General features: G+C 41.7%; 1 protein-coding gene across 1 annotated transcript in view; it reads left to right on the top strand.

Moving 5' to 3' along the window:
- The window catches only part of LOC102445632 (uncharacterized), a 122,052-nt gene that overhangs the window by 54,844 nt on the left and 39,918 nt on the right, over window positions 1-27,290 (top strand). The window contains exons 8-9 of the mRNA XM_089782141.1: window positions 7,822-7,892; window positions 23,776-23,886. Coding sequence (XP_089638267.1) covers window positions 7,822-7,892; window positions 23,776-23,886 — 182 coding nt within the window. The remainder of the gene's footprint in view (window positions 1-7,821; window positions 7,893-23,775; window positions 23,887-27,290) is intronic.

The raw sequence follows: 27,290 nt of genomic DNA on the forward strand, positions 1-27,290 counted from the left end.
GAATTGATTTGGTCTGATCAAGTTTAGGCCAGCTGTCTATGGTAGTTCAAGCAAGTAAAGAATTGTGCCCACAAGCTTTCTCTCATCCTTTACTAAGCTTTCATATCAGTGCTAGGGATGAAAATATCTTCCAGGAGTTTACTTACTTGTTTGTTTTGATAGAGCAAGATCTTTGAAGCACTCAGAGGTCTTGTCTAGTGATGCTTTTCAGATAAGACTTTAAAAATTATTTAATGACTTACACCCTTGAATTGAGCATCTTAACAATTTGGAAGGAAACAAGCTAACAAAACCAGGTGTGCTTGGTGCTGGGGAGCTGTGATGTACTCTGAAAAATGAAGGCATTTATTATTTAGATCATAGTAATTTTCTGTAAATTCTTATTTTCATGTTTTGATTCTCTGGGAAAGGATGAATCAGAAGCAGCATCTGTTTTTCAGCATTGTCTGGTTCACGTACTGCAGTATGGTACAGTGTAAGGAGATAATTGGAGTGGTTAGGTAAAAACTCTCAGTGGGAAGAAGATTCAAGTTTATCTAACATTTGACAAAAATGAAGATTAAATGTGGAATGGTGGAAATGAGGTATGTAAAAAAACACAGTTTAAATGAATGGTCTGGAGCGTCAGCGTAGGCAGAAAGGAAACGTACCATAGACACAGTTGCCAATTATTCTATTAGCACTGTTGACAGTGTGGGAGTATTTTGATGTCCTTCAGAACTCTGACATAGATCTCCCAGAGGACAGCCAGGTTAAAGCACAATAAAGAATAGCTGAGGATTTTCAGCTCTACCACCACCTTCTTGTCTGATTTTGGAAGAGTTACTTAATCTCTCTATACCCTAGCTCCCCTTCTGTAAAACAGCGATAGTGTATAATTTAGAGGGATATTGTGACAGAGTTTAGAATTGCTCTGGCAAATAGACACCAGGTGTTTGAAGTTGATGATCATGGAACAATAGGAGGCAAATGTGTATATATATAATAAAGGAAGCTTTCACCAAACTTTGTGAAGAAATGCTGGGATTGGGGGAAGAAACACCGCAGTTAATGGTTGGTTGAGACTACATGGCAGAAAATAGACATAAATTAAGCTGAAACGAAAGCAATCAAGAACAATAAAACAGAAACAGTGGCTTCAGGAATAATATGCCACAAAGTACAATGAGGTCAAAATAGCACCAGGAAAGACAAACAAGACTTTAAAGACAAAATGGCAACAGATATATAGATCACTGCAACACAAATGATATGCAGATACCGTATAACATCATTAGATCATTGTCAGAAGAACAAACATCAACCAACCAGTCTGAGATAATGAGGACAAAGACATCAGAACAATTAAATATATGGAGGTGGTTATTTAATCAAGTAACTGAATGTTAAGCCACTAGTTATCAGTAAAGTAAAGTTGGAGAGGGCAGTCAATAGGTTAACAAGTGGTAAGGTACCAGGTTAACATCCCAACAGAGGGCCTTAAGACAGATTTGAAGAATACAGTGGATGTTTTGATCTTGCAAAAGATACGGAAAGAAGAAAAAAATCCAAACAGTGGGAAAAGGATCATATATAATGGAGCTGCCAAAAGAAAGAAGACTTCATTCAGTTCAAAATCCTTAGGGGCATTCAATTGCTCTCCATCCCAATTAAAATACTTACATGCATTATCTTAGACTGACTAAAGAAAGCAGTAGATTGAAGAGGATGGCAAGATCAGGCAGTGTGCAGACAGGAGAAATCATGCATACATAATTAATATCCATATGTATCATTTTAGAACTGTTTGCTCGACTGGCAGTCACTGCTTCAAAAAGCTTTTGGAGCTATCCACAGTAGATAGAACAATGTCATGGAAGTTGCTTTGACACTGTGGAATCCCCCAGTAATTGGTGACTCTTATTCAGAGCTTTTATGAAAATGTGACATGCCAAATGATTCATAACAGCAAATTGACTAAACCAATCATAGTAACTGTCAGCATCACACAAGGATGCCTTACATCTCCCATAACCTTCTTACCAGTAAATGATTGGTAATGAGAAGGATTACCAGGGGTATACAATGGATTTTCACCCAGAGGCTAGAAGATCTCAATTTTGCAGATGACATCAGCCTGCTGTTCAAGACCCAGAGAGATATACAAGCTAAAACAAATGATCTCCAGACCTATGCACAGTTAATAGGGCTGAAAATCAACACTGAGCAAATGAAAATTATGAGACTCAACATACAGCAAGAAACTCCAATAAGACTTTCTGGGATTGACACAGAAGAGGTCTGACACTTCATATATCTTGGCAACATCATAAGCAAAACAGGAGAAAAGATGAAGACATGAAAGCCAGAATTGCACAAGCCCATACCTTCATAACCCCAAAACTAGGAATGTAATAGTGTAGTTGATTAACCGATTAACCGATATTGGTTAATGCTATAGACTACATGCATTCACCTTGCCAGTAAATTTTTTAGCAGGCTGGCCAGCAGCATGGCTCAGTTCCAGCTTGCGCTGGGTCTGGGACCTACCCCTGCTGCAGCTTTGCATTTAAAGTGCATTAGAAGCTGGGCAGGCAGGCAGCCTGGCTCAGTCCCGGCTTGTGCCAGGTCTGGGAACTACCCCCACTGCGGCTCTGCATTTAAAATACATTAGGAGCCAGGCAGGCAGGCAGACCACCTCAGTTCTGGCTCGCACCAGGTCCAGGAGCTCAGACCCACCCTGGAAAGGGGCTACTGCCACCCTGTGCTGCTGCCTTTGTAGCAGAGGCAGCAGCACGATGACAGGAAGTCGGTCTGCAAGGGGAGCTGGTTTTTAAACTGGATCCCCTCATGGACCAGCTCCCACCTGGCACCCCGGGCTGCTGCCTCTGATACGGAGCCAGCAGTGCAGAGTGGCAGGGAGGTCCTCAGGAGTGGGACCAGATCACACTGGCTTCTGGCTCCGCCCCTGGGACTATAGAATAGTTGAGTAACCATTAAGAAATCATTAGGTTAATCGACTATTCAATTAACTGATACTTAACATCCCTACCTAAAACCAATCTGGAGAAACAAAACCTTGCCCCAAGCACTAAACTTTGACTGAGGATACATCTACATTGCAACACTATTTCGAAATAACTAGCGCTATTCCGAAATAACTTAGTCCACATCTACACAGCAGGCAGTTATTTCAAAATAGTATCAAAATGCTGTCGAGCTAGAGGGCTTCCTACTTGGACTCCTGTAACCCTCATTGTACGAGGAATAAGGGAAGCTGGAAGAAGAATGCTCTATTTCGAAATAAGTGCTGTGTAGATGCTCCCTATTTTGAAAAAAACATTTCAAAATAAGATATGCACAGTGGCATAGCGAGAGTGTTATGTGCCCAGGTGGGGTGGGGTGGCAGCAACTCCTGAGCCAGGGACACTGGGCTCCCGGGCAAGCCTTTGCAGTGCCAGCTCCCGGACCCAGGCCCTGCCTTGGCGGCTTGTCTGCAGGGAGCAAGTGGCCTGGCAGCTAAATTGGCGCCCTCTAGCATGGCACCTGTGGCAACTGTCCCCCCCTGCCCTGCTCAGTACAACACTGGATATGCAATTGACATAGCTGAATTTGCGTAGCTCATTTCCAGTTAAGCCCTGCAGCGTAGACACACCCTAAGTAACTTCCTTATAAAGCTATATTACTATATGGTGCTGAAACTTGGAAACGTCCCAAGACATTAACATCTATACTCAGTTTTTATAAACAGCTGCCTTAGACAAATCCTTAACATCAAATGGCCAGAATAAATGTCAATTAAAGAACTTCAGAGCAGAATGAAACAGAAACGGCGAGGACAGGATATCATGGGATGAAAATAGAGATGGCTAGAACACACAGAGAAAAATACTGAACAAGGCTGGTGTTGGATTGGAATCCCCAGGTTTGCAATTTGGAAACAGTAAGAATTGAAAACTATTAAAATGACATTGGAGGAAGCTAAAACTTAAACAAGAGACTGCCAAGTATGGAAGGGAGTTATGAATGCACTGTTGTTTGTTTGGGATGAGTTGAGTACATGAATCAGTATCAATGAAGCTGATGCTAAAGGAATAAGAAGTGGGAAACTGGAACATCCTCAAAAGTGGTTGCCAATGGGCAATCATCATCGACTGTGGGGGAGGGGTATATTTCCAGTGGGGTTCTGCAGGGAATAGTACTAGCCCCAATGTTTTTCAATATTTTTCTCAATGATATGGAAGTTAATGTAAATTCTCTGCTGATAAAGTTTGTGAATGACACAAAGATTGACAACTATGGGCATGTCTACATTACATTCCTCTTTCAAGAGAGGAATGCAAATGCAGACAAATGAAATTGCAAATGAAGTGCGGATTTGAATTTCCCACGCTTCATGTGGATAATCGTGTCCGGGCGCTATTTCAAAATACTCTATTTCAAAAAAAGAAATGCTGTGTAGACACGGTTATTTTGAAAGAAAACCCTTCTTTCTTAATAACCCTTAAACCTCATTTTATAAGGAGTAAAGGTTATTTTGAAAGAAGGGGTTTCTTTCAAAATAACCACATTTACACAGGGTTTCTTTTTTCAAAATAGGATATTTCAAAATAGCGCCTGGATGTGATTATGCTAACAGGAAATTCAAATCCACGCTTCATTTGCAATTTTGTTCGTCTGCATTTGCATTCCTCTCTTGAAAGAGGAATGCAATGTAGACATACTCCATAAGAATAAGACACCCATACTGAGTGATTTATGCCAATTGGTCCCATTTAAAGGAAATCTGTTTTACACAGTGAAAAGCAAGGGCATACATTTAAGAACAAAGAGTGCAGGCCATACCTACACAATGGGGTTATGTATCCTGGAAAGCAGTGACTTTGAAAAGGTTGTAAGATCCATAGTTCACTGAATGAATAGATGAGATTAGTGATTAGAAGAAGGGAAGAGATTTTTACCTGTAGTTACCTGATGACCAATAGTATGTCCAGTTCTGGTGTCCACATTTGTAAGATAATGTTGAAAAATGTGAGTGCAGAAAAGAGCCACAAAAATTGTTCTAGAAATGAAGAAAATACCTTACCATGACATAAAACTCAGACTATTTAGTTTATATTAAAAAAAGATAGAGGTGACTGAATTATAGTATATAAGTAGCTCACAGGGAGAAAATCCTGGGTTCTAAAAAGTAATTTAATCTAGGAAAGAAAGGCATAATAAGAACCAATGAGTGGAAGCTAAAGCCAGAAAAATTCCAACTACAAATAAGGCACACATTTTTAGTAATCTGAGTGATTAACGACTGGAACAAACTATCAAGGGAAGTGTTGGATTCTCCATCTCTTGAAGTCATCAGACCAAGACTGGGCTCCTTTCTACAGAATATATCTGTATCCAAACATAAGTTATTGGGCTCAATATAGGAGTAACTTTATTAAATTCTATGGCCTGTACTGTGCAGGAAGTCAGACTGTGTGAACTGACAGTCCCCTTCCAGTCATAAAATCTTTTAATCTAATTAAATAAGTTCTCCTGATCTGCTTCTGTCAGTGAGGTACTACTGTCGGAGAGTAAATTTAGAAACATTTGTTATGAAATGAATATTTGAATAACGTGGCTTGAAGTTAAACAGTAATATTCTGAAATACCTGATGAGAAAAATTCAAGTCTCTAAAAGTAAACTTGATAAATTTCTTATATAAAATGGAGTGTTATATATTTGGGAATCACCAGATGGCGCCAATACAGATAGCTCTACAAATTCTATTTAAAAGAGGGCAGGATTTTCTAAAGCCCTCAGATTGACTTTACGAACAGGGCTGGGCCAATGCTGAGCATGCATGGAAATCCCACCCTAAAAGTATAGGTAGTTAGATCTTGGAGAAATGCTAATTTTTTGTGGTGATGCATTTCTTTTTTAGAAGCTGAGTATGTCACTAGTATTGTCCGTGATTCTCTCCGGCTGGAATCTTTTTTAGGAGGAAAGCAACTGCCGACAGGATAGATACACGACAAGCAAACTCTTCACGTTTTCAAAACATGAGAGTTTTTTCATTGTATCTTTAGTAATGTAATTTTGTTTGGAATGCAGATACACATGCAGCCACAATGGCTCTACCAGCAACTGTCAAGTTATGATGATATCTTTATTTTCACAAAAATCTCCTTTTTGTTTTGTTGTGGAAATCAATGAGACTTTTTCTTCTTTCGTGGAGATTTGGTTCATCTGGTGTGTGAAGGATGAGTGACTGTGACACTGAGACAAGGGATGTAAAATCCTGTTTAAAATGTTAACCGATTAAATTATATGTGGTGGCAGTGTAGTCCCAGAGGGTCTTGAGCAGTCTTCTGCCTATGGCCGGGCGGGGTGCGAGTTAACCAGTTACCCCAGTAAGCATGCCAGTAAGACAATGCTTACTGGGTAACCAGTTAACTGATAAACCCTATACATTTCTAATTGAGGACACATCTACACAGCAGGGCTGAAGCCAAAATAAGCTACGCAACTTGAGCTATGTCAATTGGGTAGGTTAAGTCGAAATCGCTTATTTTGTCTTTTGGTGCTGTCTACACAGCAGGAAGTCTGAGAAAGAGCACTCTTCCTCTGACCTCCCTTACTCTTCATAAAATTAGGGTTACAGGAGTCAGAGTAAGAAGTCTTCCAGCTTGACATTATTTTGACATTATGTTGAAATTATGATTTGCTGTTTAGATGTAGACCATGTTATTTTGGAATAATATCAGTTATTCCAAAATAACACTGCTGTGTAGACGTACCTTGAGACTCTGTTATTTTTCCTGTTCTGTATGGGGCACAAACCCAAATGAACTACATGCAAATAGTAACTTTTCTTACATTCATCTTGAAGGTAGATGTATTCTTTTCTTAAAACAACATTTAACTGGTATATTTCAGGTTTGTTTCTTTAACACCAGTACACCTCTTAGCTGCTGCTCTTTTGCTCTGAATTTAAAAATCTATATTCTCAAGTAAATAGCCCGTCTTGCCTGTTGTCACTCATTGGTCTCATCACTTTATACCTCAATCTTTACTTGAAGCATAACTGAAGATTTCCCTCCAAATTTTCTTATCCTAATTTGACCAGTGTCTCTTGCTTCTGTTTAGTGTGAGGAAATGGGGCCACCATCATACAAACCAATACCTTCCTCTGCTGTCCTTCTATAAATGATAGGTCAAGAAAATAGGTAGAAAGAAAACCGAGTTGAGGAAAAATCTCAAGAGAAGGTAGGTCTGGTCATAGGATAAAATTTTCCTTTCTGACTTTGGCCAGAGGGACAATAACATGAAATGTATCCATTTCTGTTCTAGACCTTAAAGAAGGAGTGTTGATATCTTTGTCCTATTTCTTTCCTGGACAATCAATAAAATTAAAATGGTATCTTGGTTTTATTAGAATTTGAGACAAGTGGTGGAACCTATTTCATAGAATTAAAATCTGAAAATAGTCTTTCTGGGACAGTGAAAAACAAACAACAAAACCTTGACATGCTCCCTGATTGCAGCTTCCCCTGGATGGAGTTCCTATGTGTTATACATGTTAAACATCTCTTATTCAGAGCCAACTTTGACTTTGTGCCTTGGTCCAGGTGAAAAGACTTTTCCACAACTATAAAAAGAGTACATCTGAAAATTCTACCAAGAAGATGGTTCTGTGGTTTTACATAAGATCAGCATTATTGTTCCTTTTATAAAATAGTATTCATTATGTTAATTTTTTAAAAAATCTAAAAGAAAAAAAACAGGGAACAAGTTTTTTTATGGTCCTATTTTATTTATTTATTTATTTATTTATTTATTTATTTGGTCCTCTTTTGCAGTCGACTTTTTGGCAAAATACTGCATCTTCAGCCAGGAGAAGTTGGCGAAGTACAAAAGGGCTTTTGAAGCAGTAAGTGTAAATTCAGGCTTCTTTTCTTTTCTTTCTTCCTTTCTTTAATACCCCGTTCCCCTCTCCTCCTGTGTCAGTAGACAGTTAAGCAGAAATAATAAGCACCATTGCTTGCAGTACACGTCCCATGAATTACTCTGACATCAAATGTAACTTTAGAATGGAGGCACGCTTTATTCTCTTTGGCGAACTGTTCCCCTGTCCCTTCTTTATTTACGTGTCGTGAGCCTTAGTCCCGCACAGCCAGTCAGACTGAACACACACACACACACACACACACACACACACACACACACACACACACACACACACACACACACACACACACACACAAAGAAGGGAGGCCATTAAACAAATTAAAAGGGATGGGGATGACTAATACAGTACTCTTGGAATCTGCAATTTGATTAGTCTGAGTTTAATACACAAAAGCAGCGCCGAAGCAGGAGGGGAGTCGAAGTGCTCTTTAATAACCTTCTACAATTAAATTATGGTGATGAATTTAACTATTCTGTGCTTCTAAAGGGGTCTTATTATCTGATTGACTGTGAAAGAAAGTCAGTATTTAACCAGGCTTCTTGAGTCCGGCTATCAGGAGACATATAGTAGTTTTATGCTATAACAACTCCTTTTATTTTTCACATGGCTCTCCCCATTTGAATTCATTTGTGATTGGAGAATGATGGCTCTTAATGTTATTCCACTGCATTTGATATGACAGTGCACGATAACCCTTTTACTGCTCTATTCAGAGAACTAGGACTATAATAAAATGATTGTGCTTTGTCTCCTGTTTGATATTTTCATTTTTAACTTGTATCACTTCATTGGGCTTTTCAGCAATGTCTGATGATGCATCATTTGAATGTGGACCTATACACCTTTACCATCTTCATCTTTGTCAGCGACATTAATATTATCTGAAGCTTGTCTTTCACTTCATATTTCTATCCATCCTCTCACTCACCCCACTGTCAGGATGGCATATGCTGAATGCTTAGTGTGACTAGTTGTAAATTCAGAGTATCTATATAAACAGAGCAATGAAATACATTTTTTTAAATATCACGTTTTTATTGCCTGAGCTTAATAACTATGTATGTCTACACTACAAAGTTAATTTGAACTAACAGATGTTAGTTCGAATTAACATTCATAGGCGCTCCACTAGCGCTCCACTAGTTCGAACTTAATTCGAACTAGCGGAGCGCTTAGTTCGAACTAGGTAAACCTCATTTTACGAGGACTAAGCCTCATTCGAACTTACTAGTTCGAATTAAGGGCTGTGTAGCCCCTTAATTTGAACTAGTGGGAGGCTAGGCCTCCCCAGCTTTCCCTGGTGGCCACTCTGGGCACCACCAGGGAAACTCGTCTGCCCCCATCCCGGCCCCGGAGCCCTTAAAGGGGCCCGGGCTGGCTACGGTGCCCATGCCAGGTACAAGCCTGCCAGCACCCAGCTAGCAGACCCTCCGCCTCTTCCCGGGACCAGGCTGGCGGCTCTCGGGATCCTGGCCAGGACCGCAAGAGGCGGGCACCCGCCTGGTCTAGTGCAGACATCGTGGACCTCGTCCACGAACTCCACACTAGGCACAGGAAAGTGGCCGTCTAGGGCAGGAGAGCTGCCAGCCTGGCCACCCAGGATCAGGTTGGCATGAAAATCAAGGTGGTCCACTGAGACCCCAGACCCTGAGCCCTGAGCTTAGAATGGCCGTACTGGGTCAGACCAAAGGTCCATCTAGCCCAGTAGCCTGTCTGCCAACAGCGGCCAACCCTAGGGACCCTGGAGGGGATGGACCAAAGACAGTGACCAAGCCATTTGTCTCGTGCCATCCATCTCCAGCCTTCCACAAACTTTGGGCAGGGACACCATTTCTACCACTCCATGGACCCAACCTCCATGACTTGATCTAACTTCTCTTTAAACTCTGTTCTAGTTGTAGCCTTCACAGCCTCCTGCAGCAAGGAGTTCCACAGGTTGACTCTTTGCTTTGTGAAGAACAACTTTCTGTTACTAGTTTGAAGCCTGCTACCCATTCCTTTCCTTTGGTGTCCTCTAGTCCTTGTATTATGGGAACTAATGGAGAACTTTTCTTTATGCACCCTCTCCACACCACTCTTGCTTTTATAGACCTCTATCATATCCCCCCTCAGCCTCCTCTTCTCTAAGCTGAAAAGTCCCAGTCTTTTTAGCCTCTCTTCATATGGGACCTGTTCCAAACCCCTGATCATTTTAGTTGCCCTCCCCTCTCCCACCTCTTTTTCCCAGTCTCCCCCAGTTTTGTTCAATAAAGAGAGATTCTATTTTTGAACACACGTTTTCTTTATTTTGTACATCAGGAAGGGGGGCTAGGGAAGGGTAAGTGGAAGGAGGTGAGGAAGGAATGGGGTACGCGCCCCCGATGGGGAGGACTGGGCTGGCTCTACGGGCTTCTGGGGGTGGAACCTCTCCTGCAGCCCCCCGATTGTCCCCTCCCCCCGGATGGCAGCCTGCAGCAAGTGCAGCCGGGCTGATGGCCGAGTGCTGTGATGTTCCGCGTGTGGGCACTCAGGGCACTCCAAGCCAGGACTGCTTTGCAAGTGGGGAACCCTGAGAACTGTCTGTCCGGGGTGGGGGTCGGGTCCCTTTAAGCACAGCCCTCGGCTAGCCTGAGACAGCAGCTCCACGCTCTAAGTCCTCATCTGATGCCCTGCCGGCACTGCTTCCGGCCATCCTTAACCTCTGTTCAGGGTCCACTCTGTGTGGACATGCTAGTTCAAATTAGCAAAACGCTAATTCGAACTAGTTTTTTAGTCTGGATCCGTTAGTTCGAATTAGCTTAGTTCGAATTAACTAATTCGAATTAAATTAGTTTGAATTAGCGCTGTAGTGTAGACATACCCTGAGTCTGCTTTAGTTCTTTAGCAGTGTTCCCTTAGTGGCAGTCTGAGGTCAAGATCAAGTACCTGCCTTTATGCATAGTAAGAGAGCGTAATAGAAGCACCCCAAGTGTTGGAGCCTGCTATATTGCTTTTACTTTTCTCACTAATGGTGAAAACCTTTGCTCTTCACCACAGGGTTTTACCTTAATGTTTAAGGAGTTCTAGGTAGATGGGGTAGACAGCGCTATGCTGGATCATTTATTTAAGGTTTGATTTAGGAACCCATTTGGTACTTTCTTCTGTGAGTATCCTCACGGAAGAAAATGGGGTACTGATGTAGTTAGGGTGCCACACAGCTTGAGTCAGTATGGTAGAAGCTGTCCCCGAGTTTGTTCTTGTAGTCCGTGTTTAATATAAGGGGCTCAGTATTACTGTCCCTGTTGTAAAACTGACCCTTTTAAAATCCACTAGAATTTCAGTCCCTTTTGGAACTGAGAATGCCAAAGGGCTACCTTCACTGTATTGCACATTACCCTCTCTCCTCTCAAATGTTCTAGGTCCAAATTCTGAGATGTTTATTCAACTTTCACTCAGCCCGCTTCAGTGAATAAGGATCTAGGGCCAAATGGTAACTAGCTCACTGCAGCTAGACAGGGGAGTAAAGATGCAGAAAGGCTCCCTTCTCACCTGTTTTCTTGGGAAGGTCACCAGCCCTGTGTGCACATGAGAGCCCTGTAGAGCCTGCTCACTTGTGTTTGTTTTGTTGTGAAATATTGCAAGCATTAACACTAACACACATACACACACACACACAAATGTGATGTCAAAATACTATTTCATCCAGCTCAGGAATTACTTCCCATGGAGAGGGAAGGTAAGGCCCTTGCAACTGAGAAGTGCACAGTGTAAGGCAGTGTTGCATGCAAAAGAGGCTTTAAGCTATCTTTGCAGTACCTTTATTATAGACTGGCTATGCACCAGGCTGGTCCCCTGGCATACATGAGAGCAGCTTAAAGGCTGATCTACTTTATTCAGACCACCAATTGTCCCAAAGAGTTTTTAAGGCAACTGAGGATTGTTGAGACATCGGGAAGCCCTGGCCACATCCATTTTCTCATACTCTTGTCCCCTACATTGGCTACAAAGAGAGTTGAGGCATCATGATAGCTCTGTGCCATAGGAGGAGAACCCTACACTAATGTGATCCTCCTGTGGCAGTTAATCCAACTTTAGGGCTGCTTTGCACTGCAGCTGTGATTCAAAGTGGCCTCAACAAAGCTGTCGCCCTATTGCTACGTCTACACTGGCAGCTTCTTGTACAAAAACTCTTCCAGAAGAGAGCGTCTACACTGGCATGTGCTTTTGCACAAGAGCATCTATGCCAGTGTAGACGCTCTCTTGCGCAAGAAAGCTCTGATGGCCATTTTAACCATATTGCTTTCTTGCGCAAGAAATTCATGTTGCCTGTCTACACTGGCCTCTTGCACAAGAACAGTTGCACAAGAGGGCTTATTCTTGAGTGGGAGCATCATAGTTCTTGCTCAAGAAGCCCTGATTTTATACAGAAGAATGTCAGTTTACTTGTGCAAGAACATACGGTCAGTGTAGACAGGCAGCAAGTTTTTGCACAAGAGCAGCCACTTTGGCGCAAGATCGTGCCAGTGTAGACATAGTATGAGTTCTAAAAGTCTCCCTGCTTAGTTATTATCACATTTCAGTATGCCATTTATAAATGTTTGGCTAGATCTTCAGCCACTATGTATCTAGGCACCTCTATTGACTGCAACAGAGTTTTGCCTTCCTACTCCACCTGAGGATCTGGTCCTTTGTTTTGAAGCAAACCTTTTATCTGTGTGAAGGGGCAGTTGAGAACAGCACCTTTGACCAAAGGCACTGGAAGGAAAAGAATTTGACACTTCAAGGGAAATCTCATCTTTAAACCAGCAAAATCTTACTTTGCTGATGAAGCTAATATTAAACCAGGAAGTGATTGAACCAATTATAACAGTCAGACATGGCAGTTTTCAGCAAGATGCCAGTAAGAGACTTGGAAATACGGATTTTAATAGCATAAAAATAAATTTCAAATAGAATTCCCCGTTTGTATTTACTGAAAAGGGCATCTCACCACATGAACTCTTAGGATGCTGTGCTGAGCAACATTTCCTTTAAGGAGATTGTGCTCCCAAATTAACTTGTTCTGATGCTAAGCATAGCAGTAACAGTGCTGCTGCTAAGCAGAACAATTGCTTTTCCTTTGTAGTCTGCCTGCTGGTTTGTTCAGTCCTGCTTTGTGTTCCATTCTTTGGCTGAGGCTGGGATAGTGGTTCAGTAACTGTGAAGCTCTGTGTTTAGATCCTAGCCAAATCAGTGACACACAAAATAAGGGCAAACCGTGAATCCTGAATGTGCCTAGTCTATGAAATCAATCATCATAATAAATGAGTCAATGCCCTGAATTTATTTTACTGTTTTATGCGCCCAGTTCCTTTGATTCTGGATATTTAGTAGATATTTATAGCAAGCAACACGGCATCTTAAATTCAATCCCCCACTATCATTCCAGTCCAGTTCTATAAAAAAAATCTTGATAGAAATAATCCATAGTCAAATGTACGATCAAAAAGAAAATGAGCAATTTTACACGACTTTGACAAATAACTTCAGAAGGTTGTGCTCAAACTGTTGCAGTTTGGCCGAAGGCATACTGAAATGGGGATTTTAAATATGGACACGCATTCTTTAGCTTACCATGTAAGGGAACAGCACACGAAGTATATTAAGTATATAAGTGTTACTAAAGAATAGTGTCCAAATCATAATTATATTTAATGTTCTTAAAGAGTGCTAGGGGGATTATACCAAAAAATAGCCCAGTGGCACTACACATTAGAAAAGGGGATTTAAAACATGGCGGAAGCTTATCAAAAAGGCAAATGGAGAAATTTAAGTCCTTAGATTCAGCATGCAGGTTACGATGATAGAATCACAAAGGCATCCATGGAATGGACTGTAGACAAGATATAAATAGTGGGGCTAAAGGGCAAGTTAAAAGAGGGTATCTGAATGAAACAGGTATCATTTAAACCAAAACTCCAGTCAGTCCCCGTCCTCTTCCGCCAAGTGGTGTGCATGCATGGTCCTGCTGCTGCTACACACAGATGTGTGCCTGTTGCCTGCAGGATATATCTTTCACTAGCTTTTCCTCATATCTGCCTAGGGTGATACTAGTCAGAGTGGGGGAATGGACACAAGATCCCCGAATTTCTGCCAGTTGCTTCCAATCCTGCCAATCTATAAGGAAATATACACTCCTGCTCCCCTTTCTTTCTCTACTCTCCTTCCTTGTCCTTTTCTCCATCCTTCTCTCCTTTTATTTACCCTTCTGGGGGTACACATATACATATATAAAAATTAGAGTAAGCTCCCTGGAATAATTGTATTGTTGGAATGATTTTATGTGGCGTAACTTTGTAGTTAGATATGAATTTGAATGCCTTGTTAATAACGGTTTAGTTGTATTTTTAGTGTTTGTATTTTGGTTAATGAGAGCTGTCCCTGTACAAACAGTGGAAGACACTTTATTGTAGCGTGTTTGAGAGACTGAGAGCAATATGAAGAAGATTTTGCCTGTATGTAGAGATTGAAAGAGCCTACTCCAAAAATACCAGAATTGGACTAAATGAACGTATCTTTTGAGAAACCAAGGCTTATTCTAAAGATGCAGTGTTAGCAAGGGACTAACTCAGGGCATTCATAGTGTGCTACAGAGCTTTTCATCTGCAGGTCACCCGTGTGACTCCAGTGTACTCATCAGTAGGACCCTACCAAATTCATAGCTGTGAAAAATGCCTCGCAGACCATGAAATCTGGTCTCCCTGGTGAAATCTGGTCTTTTATGTACTTTTATCCTATACTATACAGATTTCATCAGGGAGACCAGCGCTTCTCAAACTGGAGACCTGACCCAAAAGAGGGTGCAGGGGGGTTGCAAGGTTATTATAGAGGAACTGTGGTATTGGCACCCTTACTTCTGCACTGCCTTCAGAGTTGGGTAGCTGGAATGTGGCAGCTGCTGGCACAGAGACGAGCTCTGAAGGCAGGTAATATAGGTGGCAATACTGCACACACACCCTACAATAACCTTGACACCACACCCATGATGCTCTTCAGAGTCAGGACCTTGCATTTGCAACACCATGACATTTCAGATTTACCTATCTGAAATAATGAAATGCGCTATTTTAAAAATCCCATTACTGTGAAATTGGCCAAAATTCAATGTGAGTTTGGTCGGGCCCTACTCATTGGGGTTAAAAATAGTTCCCCAGTAATGGATGTTTGGTGTCCTCCGGTTCCAAGTCCCCCAACATAAATTCACCACTGTGCTTTGTACTAGATTACAAGCTCTTTGGAGCAAAGAGTGTCTCTGGTTTTGGAGAGTGCCTAGCACAAGAGAGTTCAGGTCTCAGGTGGATCCTCTAGCGCAGTGGCTCTTACCCTTTCCAGGCTACTGTCCCCCTTTCAGGAGTCTGATTTGTCTTGTGTACCCCCCAGGATTCACCTCACTTAAAAACTACTTGCTTACAGCATCAGGCATAAAAAGACAAAAGTGACGTTATTACTGAAAAATGGCTCACTTCCTCATTATTACCATATAATTATATAATAAATCAATGGGAATATAAATATTGCACTTACATTTCAGTATATAGAACAATATAAACAAGTCATTGTCTATATGAACTGTTAATTGGTAGTGACTTCACTAGTACTTTTTCTGTAGCCTGATGTAAAATGAGGTAAATCTCTAGGGGTATGTCTACACTACAAAGTTAATTCGAACTAACAGCCGTTAGTTGGAATTAACTTTCATAGCGTCTATACATACAAACCGCTAGTTCGAACTTAATTCGAACTAGTGAAGTGCTTAATTCAAACTAGGTAAACCTCATTCTACAAGGACTAACGCCTAGTTCGAATTAAGTAGTTTGAATTAAGGGCTGTGTAGCCACTTCAAACTAGTTGGAGGCTAGCCCTTCCCAGCTTGCCATGGTGGCCACTCTGGGCACAACCAGGAAAACTATCCTGCCCCCCTCCCGGCCCCAGAGCCCTTAAAGGGGCACAGTCTGGCTACACTGCTTGTGCCAGTTGCAAGCCTGCCAGCACCCAGCCAGCAGACTCTGCACCTGGCACGGCTCGAGCCAGCCACCCGCTGCCACCCAGCCCTCCCCCTCTTCCCAGGACCAGGCTGGCCGCTCACAGGAGCCTGCCTAGGGCCGCAAGAAGCGGGTGCCCGCCTGATCTAGCGTGGAGATCGTGGACCTCATCGAGGTTTGGGGGGAAGCCTCCAACATCCATGATCTCTGCACTAGCCACAGGAACACAGCTGTCTACAGCTGCATGGCTGCCAGCCTGGCCACCAGAGGCCACATGCAGACCTCAGCTCTAGTGAGTGCTCTTGTGAGTGCTCTAGTGAAGCCCAAATTACATTGCTCATGATAAAACACGAGTTGGTTAAACTGTGATGTTTTCCTCTCACTCACCAACACATACTCTCACTCTCACTCACACACAAACACACGCGCGTTCTGTGGGAGGCAACAGGAGTTAAAAAATCAGACCAAAACCTGGATTTAATCTTTAAAAAAATCCCAAAAACTTAAATCATAGTATTTTGGCCACTCTCCTTTTTTTGGAGCTTGATTCATGATTTTTGAACTGTTAGGATTAGCAGAACCAAGCTTGGTCTTTTCCTGTGTTTCCATGCAATACATTTATTTTCATGAGATGTGTGCCATAAGAGGCAGCTTCTTTCAATAGGTTGCAAAAAGCAAGCTCTTGGAATTTATCCATAAGTAACAAGTGCTGAAGTTCTCCCAACACAATGTCATACTGGCTCTCACACTTACAGTTAAGCTCGCTCAAATGCACTGCCTATCAATGAGATCACAATGTCTGAGTCTGACAAAAGCCTTTGTTCACAATACATTGCTGAAACTTATTCAAGTGCAGCTTGAAACAGTGTCAGAGAAAGTCTAACCCTGTAGCGTTGCCAGCGTCACTGAGACCCCTGTCAGCCTGCTGTACAAGGACTGTTTGTACAAGTTGGAAAAAAAACTTATTTTGGGTCAGCTTTCAGCCCAGGAGTATAGTTTTCAAACTTCCTGCCCTTATTTTGACCAGGTTGTCCCCTTTCCTTGGTAGACCCCTACCTCTGTCAGTGAGAACTTTGCAGCACGATATCTAAGTAGGTTCCTAACAGAATTCTGCCTCATTCACTGCACACCTTAAAAGACTGCATTCAGGGAGGCAGAGCTTTTCTGCTTCATTTGCTGTGCCAATGTTTCACACAGTGAATAAAACAGGGACTTTTAAAGACCTGCCTCATTTAAGATAAAACTAACTCACCCCCTAAGCAGAGGGACCAATACAAGATCCATGAGCCACTTGCTGTGTTTTACTGTGACATGTGCCTATAATGGCATGCATACCCTTTCCTAATAGGTGAATTCGTTACTAGTAGTAGATGATATGTACTTGTTTTGTGCTGTAAAAATCAGGACACAGCATATTTCTGAGGTAATAATGGAATATTGTTTACTATGATACTATACTTATTTTTGTTAACAGTTTATGCAGTTCCCTGGTAGGCAATTGTTAAAATAATTTTTTTCTTACAGAAAAAGGTAGCTACCATGCAGGCAGATGCTGAAAGCAATGAACCAGGTGAATGTAATGTGACAGCTCCACTGATTATAGATTTTTCAGTATTGAAGTTAAAGTGTAAATTACAGGATGAAGATGATTTAAATGGATATAAATGTCAACAGTCCAGCTATGCTCTAAAACTTAAAAATGAGGCAATCACCAACTGGTACCCTGTCAAATCATAATTTGTTTCATAATTTTTAAAACTTTAATATTTTCTAACATTTGACGTTATAAGTTGTTCTCAGGAAAAAGTAAGGTGGCTGTTTAAAGGTAGGAAACCATGATTTTTACAATTACAAATGTTTTCCACGCAAAAACTGAAATAATTCATGTGGGGATAACTATATGAAAACAATCTCTATATTTGTGTACAAATTGTTTTTGTTTTTGCAACGCAAACTGTATGGGAGAAATTTCACTCTGGACTGAGTTTGAACATTCCTTGAAATTTCATGACATTCTCAGTTCTCTAGTGCAGGGGTCTCCAACCTTTTTAACCACAAGATCACTTTTTCAATTTAATTGCAATAAAAGATCTACCTCCAACGCAAACACCCTTGCCCCACTTCCTTCCTGCCCCTTCTTTGAGGCCCTGCTCCACCCCTTGTCTGAGGCCTCACCCTGCTCACTCCATTGCCCTACTTCTCTGAACCTCATTCACTTTCACCAGGCTGGGCTAGGAGGTTGGGGACATAGAATCCTAGGGATGGAAAAGTCGAGTCCAGCCCCCTGCCTAAAGCAGAACCAACCCCAACTCAATCATCCCAGCTAGGGATTTGTCCAGCCAGGATTTAAACACCTCTAGGGCTAGAAATTCCACCCCCTCCCTAGAAAACCCATCCCAGTGCTTCCCCATTCTCCTAGGGAAATAGTTTTTCCCAATATCCAACCTAGACCTTCTCCATTGCAACCTGAGACCATTGCTCCTTGTTCTGTCATCTGTCACCACTGAGAACAGCCTGTCTCCGTTCTCTTTGGAACTTCCCTTCAGGAAGTTGAAGGCTGCTATCAAATCCCCCCTCACTCTTCTCTTCTGCTGATTAAACAAGCCCAAATCCCTTAGCCTCTCCTTGTAGGTCATGTGCTCCAGCTCCGTCATTATTTTGGTTGCCCTCCACTGGACCCTCTCCAATGTGTCCACATCCATTCTATAGTGCAGGGCCCAAAACTGGACACAATACTTCAGATGTGACCTCATCAGTGCTGAATAAAGGGGAATAATCACTTCTCTAAATCTGCTGGCAATGCTCCTCCTAGTGCACTCCAGTATGCCAGTAGCCTTCCTGGCTACAAGGGCACACTTTTGTCTCATATCCAGCTTCTCATCCACCTCAATTCCCAGGTCCTTTTCTGCTGAACTGCTGCTGTGTCAGTTGGTCCCCATCCTGTAACAGTGCTTGGAATTCTTCCATCCCAAGTGCAGGACTCTGCACTTGTCCTTGTTGAACCTCATCAGATTTCTTTTGAGCCAATCCTCCAATTTTTCTAGGTCTCTCTGGGTCCTATCCTTGCACTCCAATGTATCTACCTCTCCCCCTAGCTTAGTGTTATCTGTGAACTTGCTGAGGGTGCAATCCATCCCCTCATCCAGGTCATTAATAAAGATGTTGAACAAAACCAGCCCTAGAACCAATCCTTGGGGCCCTCTGCTTGAAACCGACCGCCAACCAGACATGCAGCTGTTGATCACTACCCATTGGACCTGACAATCTAGCCAGTTTTCCATCCACACTTACATTATCCAATCCACACTTCCTTAACTTGCTGGCAAGAGTTTTGTGGGAGATCATATCAAAAGCTTTGCTAAAGTCAAGTACGGGCTTTGATCTTGGGCCAAGGGGTTTGGAGTGTGGGAGAGGCTCTGGGCTTAGCCTAGTGCAGGGGATTGGAGTCCAGAAGGAGTTTCAGGGTGCAATGTCTAGGAAGGCGTTTGGGTGTAGGGGGACTCATGTCTGGGGCAGGAGGTTGGGTGCACGAGGAGATTCAGGGCTGGGACAGGTGTTGCAGGCTCTCGCTGGACACCGTTTAACTGAGACGGTTCCTGGGAGGTGGAGCAGTAGAGTTAAGGCAGGTTTACTCCTGCCCTGGCCCTAAACCACTCCTGTAAGCAGCTGGCATGTACAGCAATGGCTCCATGGCACCATGTGCTGCCCCTCATCTACAGACACTGAGCCCACAGCTTCTACTGGCCACAGTTCCTTGTTATTGATCAATGGAGCTGCAGGAGTGGTGTCTGCAGGCAAGGACAGCATGTGGAGACCCCCTGCTCTGCCTTTCTCAGGGGTTGCAGGGACATGCCAGCCACTTCCAGGAGCAGAAATTGCAATAGGGATAGTGACTCCAGCCACGACTGGTTAGGCATTTTAGAACTCACTACTCAAAGAATTACATTTAAGCGTAAGAGAGAAATGAAAGTTATGAAATGCATAGACCAGTCAAAAACCAAAAATAACCCACTTTGCAAGCAGCTGATTTTCCGGAAAAACTGGCCAGTCTAGACACAGACAGTGTGTGAGAGTGACAGGGATTTGCATTGCCAAGCTCCCACCATCCCCTTCTCTCTGTGTGGCAATAGGGAACAGAAATCAGGGAAGGAGGGACACCCTGACATCAGTGTCCCCCCCTTTTCCCTCCCATACCCCGCACAGCAATCAGGAGGCCCCCAGGGGGCAGCTCCAAGGAAGAGGGCAGGAGCAGCATGTCAGTGGGGGGAGTAGCAGATAAAGTGCCAACTTATGATAGCTTCCCAGCCAAACCAGTCAGGATCCCCTGTCAGAAGCTTCAAGATCTACTGGTACTGGTTGGTGACCATTGCTCTAGTGTGACAATTAGCAAAGTGTCTTTATTGAAATGGATAGTCTTGTATGGCTCTAGTCCCTGGAATTCACAAAATCACAGGTCAGTACTGAGCACAATTTATATCCAGTGCATTGACACAGCTGTACTGCCATATGTTGATGCTAGTTATTCTGTGTATGTATGTGTAGCTAGATATAGATACAGATGATATAGATATAGATGTAAATATAGACAACATAAATTGTAGTTGCTAAGTTACCAAACTCTTCAAGATAAATTTGAAATAAAGTTTCTGTCCCATGGCTTAGTAAAACTGAATTTTTGAGACTCCATCACTGTCCTCCAGTTCCCCCCAAATGCCTTTCCCCTATGTATATCTGTCACTGCAGTCACAATACTGTTCACCCAGCTGGGAAGGCCAACAATCTGCTGCTTTTGGGGCTGCCTGCCAAAGATGGTCTGTGGAGCAGACAGCAGGGAGTGCTGATAGTGCAAAATGGTCAGCTCCTTCCCTTCTGCCTCTCTTCTTACCTCCTTTCACTTTACTTGGAATTGGTGCAAAAAAGGCAATTCCACTTTTCAAGACTGTTCAGTTTGCATTTGGTTGCAAAGTGTTTTCAACTGAACAGTCACTTTCTGTGCAGGCAGTGACAGCTCAATCGGGGGCAAGGTTTTCTTTCAGTCCTTGTCATGTTAGGCCATGTCAAATTAGACATTTGAGACATTCCTTTTTTGTTTTGCATCATGGGCTAAGATGCCAAATATTGGGAAACAAACTAAATGTTTGCATCTTTTCACCGTTTGAATGCGTCCCACAGCTTACCAGTGTTCTCATTCATTATTGAATCGGGGAACAAGGTTTTCTTGGTTCATGGACCTCCAGGTCCCATATGTCTGAGGAGTCCTCTACTCCAAAGCTATTGCCTAGACCAAAGGCATATTCTAAAGGGTTTATTAAGCCATTACCCTTACAAATCAGTGACTTAGGAAGTTGATGGAAGTAGCATATTCAAATGTCAGGATGTCCCTTCTTTTCATTTTAGGTTGCTATTATTACTTCATTTCCTCTTCAGCGTATTTGTTACATTATGGCAGTAATTGAACTGTGGATAAAAATGTCCACAGCTGGTGAATTTCATGGGTGGGAACTCAAAGTCTGGATGATTATATGTAACAAGAAATGTCTTGGCATTTCACCCCCTGAGATTTTTTGTTATTTCATTGAAACCTACCACGTTAGTTTCTCATTGCAAATCGGCCAGATCCTTCCTTTTTCCCCCCCCCCACAAAAAAACAAAAAAACTTTTTTGGCCAGTCTTCCTCAGCAAATGATTTAAGAGATTTCTAGACACTAGTTCTATGGCAGAAAAGGCCAGCAACCTCTCAAGCCATTAAGATCTGGAGCCTGTTGATACTTAAGCATGCCATCCTCTTTACCATAAGAATGAAACTCACAACACTTGGTACTCCTTTCTACCCTTCCCAACCATTCCCATCAAAGGAAATTAATTACACTCTTTACAAAAAAAAAAAAAAAAACATCAACAGACAATGACCACAAGGAGAATTTTGACCCTAAAAAGTGCCAGACTTCTTAAAGGCCCTCAGAACTTCACTATTGCTGTGGAGTTGCAATAGTAGTACTGTATTCAGATCTCTGTAGTATTTAGATATTACAGAGATAGGCAGTATAAAACTCAAAAATAGATGGACAGACTTAACTTTATGCATGTGAATATATCCTATTAATTTCAATTCATTTTCAGTGGTACTTTGGTTAACTTGCATGTGCATTGAAGAGTAATGCCATGTTTGTGAATACTGAAAGATTTGAGGTTCATATAATTATTAGGATGGTAAACACTGAGAATTTGCAATGAGGTATGAAGGACACTTTGGGTCTTCCGAAGTGATGCACAGTGCACTTTGGAGTGTCCCCCATAGGAGAATCCCCAGCATGCCCTGCATTTAACTGCAATAGCAATCTAGCAGTCCAGATGGTCCACAGTTAGATCTTTCAGATACAACAAGGGTGTCCAAACTTTTTTCAAAGAGGGCCAGGTTTTATGAAATGAACATGCGTGAGGGCCGACCATTTTGCCTGACATTCTTTGAACCATTAAAATTAAACGCAAATTAACTATTTTATGCAAAGTTTATTGCAAATGGCATACTTTTCATTTCGTCACCTGGATGACAAATCTAAACAGGTGTTAAATCACTCTGACAAATCTAAACAGGTGTTAAATCACTCTGCCTTTCATATCTGAAGGCCAGATGAAAAAAAAATCCAGGAAGCTGAAATATATGTCAAACATTGTAAAGTACATTACATATTATTGGTAATAAAGGTTGTCAACTTTTAAGTTCAAAAAATATGAACAGGAACATAACACCAAGTATACATGTTGTGTCCAAATATATTTATAACTGATTTAGACCAACTAACATTGAGATTTTACAATGTAGTCATCTCAATACATATGGATTCATTGGGGGCCATAAAAGATAGATATTGCAAATTACCTGTGGGGCCGTATTAAACTGGAACACGGGCCGCAATTGGCCCCCGGGCCGGACTTTGGACATGCCTGAGATACAACAAGGCTCTTTTGAGATCCTTCAAAGAGAAAGAGAAGGATGCACCTATTGAGGGCCAGGGAAGCCTGTTCCGGTTGTGGAGAGAGAAGGGGGCAATCAAGGAAAGTAAGATCTGGAAGGCAGCACAAAGGAACTGTTTGAGATCGCAGGTTGGAAGGGAGCCTGTCAGGGTTAGATGAAGCTGTCAGATAAGCAGATCAGAAAGCAGAGTGCCTTGTACGATGTTCTTGGAGTTTTAAAAATAGGCTTTTGGGGGGTAGAAAGGTGAACCTCAGAACACTTGCTTAGCCAAACTCATTTATCTGTCTTTCTGTCGGTCTGCTCATCTCTCTTTCTTCCTCCATGGGCCCCAGGATCCTGTAACCTATGGACCCTCACATTCGCTGCAAGTTCTAGGGCTAATACTAAACCAAAGAGGATCAGCCTAGATTTCTGAGGTACATGTGCATGGAACATTGTCCCCATAAGAAACTTAAATGTGCAGAGTAGTCCCTTGGTAAATGCAGCAAATCAGACTGTATGGTCACTCTTCAAATCCTAGAATGGTCATCTTATTTACTTTCCATGAGTGGCTACTTACAGTCATGCCACTTTTACACTCTCAAAGTTTCTGTCAGGCTAAAAGTCATATTACCTATTAAAAAGTGAGTGAATAAGAAGTGGCTGGTGTGGAGGTAAGGAAGCTTGGGAGGGATCTGAGAAGTATTCCTCCTGTTCCTCAACCAAGAGGACCATGGTCATGATTCAGAACCTTATAGATGGAAAATTTTAAAGCTAGAGAAAAAGGGAGTAAGAGACTTCAGGGACCTTTCCTCAGTCGGGAAATGCAAATACATTCTAGAAAATGTAAATCCCTCAAAAAGGAGTGCAGTTAGCCTGCTGACCATTAACATTATGGACATTTTTCTAGGTGGACACTGATGGAGATGGATACTTGAACTGCCTGCAAGTTTTGATGGCTCTGAAAGAAACTGTCCCTTCAGATGCACTAACTGATGCTGAAGAACTTTATATATATAGGGTAATCAAATCCAAAGCAGTCTCTCTCTTTATGCTTTGAATGATACGGGAGTAGGGGGAAAATGCGTTGAATATGTATACCATCATGCTTCTTCGTGTAATACTTGATACATCTATAACACATTCCATCCAAGGATCTTGAATCAAACTGTGCCTTCTAACATCCATGTGATGTAGTTAATCAGTATAGTACTTACTTTACCGATGGGGAAGCTGCACAGAGATGTGAGGGTGTCAAAAAGTGCCCTCTAATTCTAAGAGGCTCTCTATCTCACTTGTTGGCCTAATGGGCTCTCACACAGCTAGTGGTACCTACCTCAAGATGTGAGGGATTCTTAATGTTCCATGGTTGTCTTATGCTAACCTTGGTTTAGGTTATTGAAGCCTACCACCCTAGTCTCTAACTGCAAATCAGCTTGGTTCTTCCTGGGACACTAATGGTCAATAAGACACCACAGGAATGAATGAGCATGTTAGGAGTGGTGATAGAATAGTCCTTTTTGTCTCGTTCTATAATACAGTAGTAGTAGGAATAAAAGACTTGCAAGACCCAAGTAAGCCAGAAAACACTAGAGGTTGATGAGTGGGTGCCAGACCTAGTTAAGAGATAATAGGCAGGAAAAGCGGTGAGGAGTCCTGTGGCACCTTATAGACTAACTGAAATGTAGGCGCATAAGCTTTCGTAGGCAAAGACCCACTTCGTCAGATACATCTGACGAAGTGGGTCTTTGACCACGAAAGCTTATGTTCCTACACTTCAGTTAGTCTATAAGGTGCCACAGGACTCCTCACCGCTTTTGCAGATTCAGACTAACACGGCTACCCCTCTGATAATAGGCAGGAAGCCACTCATAAAAATTTGATTTTTTTTTAAATGTGGCGATAATCATTTCCAAATTGATTCACATAATTTTAGTCATGCAGGTGTGAACAGAACCAATAGGAAGCATGGAAGTAGAGGAGCTGTTCAGACGCTCTTGCACAGATTTATTTTTTAAATGGGGGCTTCCATTTTGAACAGTGACTAATGATTTGAGTGCCTAACTTGAGACCATATAAAGGAGACTGGGTTTCATAAAGAGCTGAGGTAAAGTGTTTCTAGCGGGGCATTCCAAATCATTAGTCACTATTGAAAACATAGACCTTCATCTGAATTTTGGACCAACCCACACACATTAGTCCCCATGCACAACTCTAGACCAGGCAAGTTGGCTTAAGGTACGCCATCCAGCTACGCGAAATGTAAGCCAATTCCAGCTACACTGTGGGAGGCCAATGGGAGCACATGCTCCCATTTGCTTCCCTTACAGAATGAAGAGTAAAGGGCACCAGTGGCGGTTGCCCTCAGCATTCGATTGGGGGGGGGGAGGTAGGGGTCTACACTAGACCTGCTAAATTGAAGGCTAGAAGATTGACCTCTGGAGGGCTGATCTTCTCTGTAGTGTAGACATGCCCTTGATTACGTTGTATTTTTTTGAAAGACTCAGATATTAAATAACTGTAATTAATATTTTAATTTTGCTTAAATGTTCATTTTATAGAATGTCAGGTAAGGATTATGGTACATTGTGAAAGTCTGCTGTTGTCCAACATAAAAAGATCCAGTTTTGCTTTTCTTTAAAAATCCAGTCCTTAGCTGTGCCAGCTTATATCAGTTGAGAATCAGGCCCTTCGTTGTTTGCCTTTTTTCAGTCTTTCTATCATGATCCTGTTTGAAACATACAAACTCTCTTGACAAAGAGCATAAACTTGGTTAACAGAAAACCGGTACCAGGAAGCACAGAAATAAAGAAAAGTGTAAAATCCTCTATGATTTAATCTGAACCTTACAAAGGCTTTGTTTCTTTGGACACTTTCTTTGAAAAGACTAGTACTTCAAACAAAAACACAGGGAAATTAGTAGGAAGTGATTATGGAGACAGGAAATCTGAAAGCCATGAAACTGTAAATAAAGTGTTATTTGTACTACTGTATTTCGTTCCCTGCTTTACATTCTCAGCACGAAATGTTAGATAAGACTTTAACACTAAAGCAGGGGATGAATTTCATATGATAAAAAAAGGAAAATCATTTAGATAAATTACAGTGGCCCTGGATTGAACTGAACACATTATTAGTTAAAATTTGGAACTCCCCAGCCAGGTCCAATTGCAATTTGTTTATGGTGGCAAATTATGTGACTTATTCAGACATCAAACACATATCAAATGGCTTAATTTTAGTATTCCAAAGCAATGGCCTCATGGCAGACACCAATGCTAATATCATTATACAACTCATATTGCATGATGACAATGCAGTTTGGTGATGCCTACCTTTATTGTTTACTTTTATTGAATCTGAGAAGCTCGTCTTTTCCATCTGTCAGCATTATTGTGCGTGATCCACAAATAAATCTAAAAAGGCTGCATTACACTATACACTCATACCTTATTTAACGAGTGGTCTTTTATAGTAATAATAAAAATGAGTACAGACTTTAATTACTTCCATTATACCATGTTTGCTTTGTCAGTGGTTTCTATTTTATGAAAAGTTAAACCGCAAAGTTGGCCCAGCAAATTTTGTTGTTTGTGCATGTACCTTTAGTAAACATCCCCTTTTTCCTTCCCTCAGTGTTCATGCATTTTGTTCCCTGTTAACATTAAACATCACTAAGATAGAAGATAAGCACAAGGTACTTGAGCAGGACTATATGTACTGTGCCAACATTTTGTATAAGACAAGCTTGGCACAATGGAAACTTTAAAGGGACACTTTATTATTGTTGGCTTTTGTTGTGAAAGGCTAAAAAGGGAGGATCCAGGAATAGGTCTTGTGGGTAGCATTTAATGCCCGAATACAAAGACAATTGGAAAACACACACACACACACACACAAAAACTACCCTCCTCCTCTAGTTTCATTTGATAGATTTTTAGATCATAGCCACAAGTTTCTATACAGAAATTGTGCATTCAGCATGAGGCATAATCAAAGGGGCTTTGTAATTAAAAAGAGCATAATAGTTCTATATGTTTTAAGGTCTTTGTACAAAGGTTACCTGTGGGTTCTCGGTAGGCACACATGTTATAAGACTGTGTTGTCCTTAGTGAAAGCTATACTGTCCCAAGAGGGACAGAGAAGTAGGTGTGGTTTGTTTATTCTTTAAAACCAAATTTTGATCAGAATGTGAGCAAACACAGGAGTGGATTCAGCTTCCATTGTCCTTTCCCCTCCATGATAAAAGGATTTAGAGGTAAAAGTTGGCTCTTTATAAAGATTTTTGGGAGAATTCTGTACAATCTGGTAACAATTTTTGTCATGTTATTATGATGCAAAGTTTGAAAGGAGCTTCTTTACTGATGTCAGTACAGCTGAGAAAGCCAGCTTGTATTTATGTTTATAGAGAGTTTGCAGCAGTAG

This window comes from Pelodiscus sinensis, chromosome 1, assembly GCF_052426305.1.
Source record: "Pelodiscus sinensis isolate ZL-2025 chromosome 1, ASM5242630v1, whole genome shotgun sequence".
Classification (NCBI taxonomy): Eukaryota; Metazoa; Chordata; order Testudines; family Trionychidae; genus Pelodiscus; species Pelodiscus sinensis.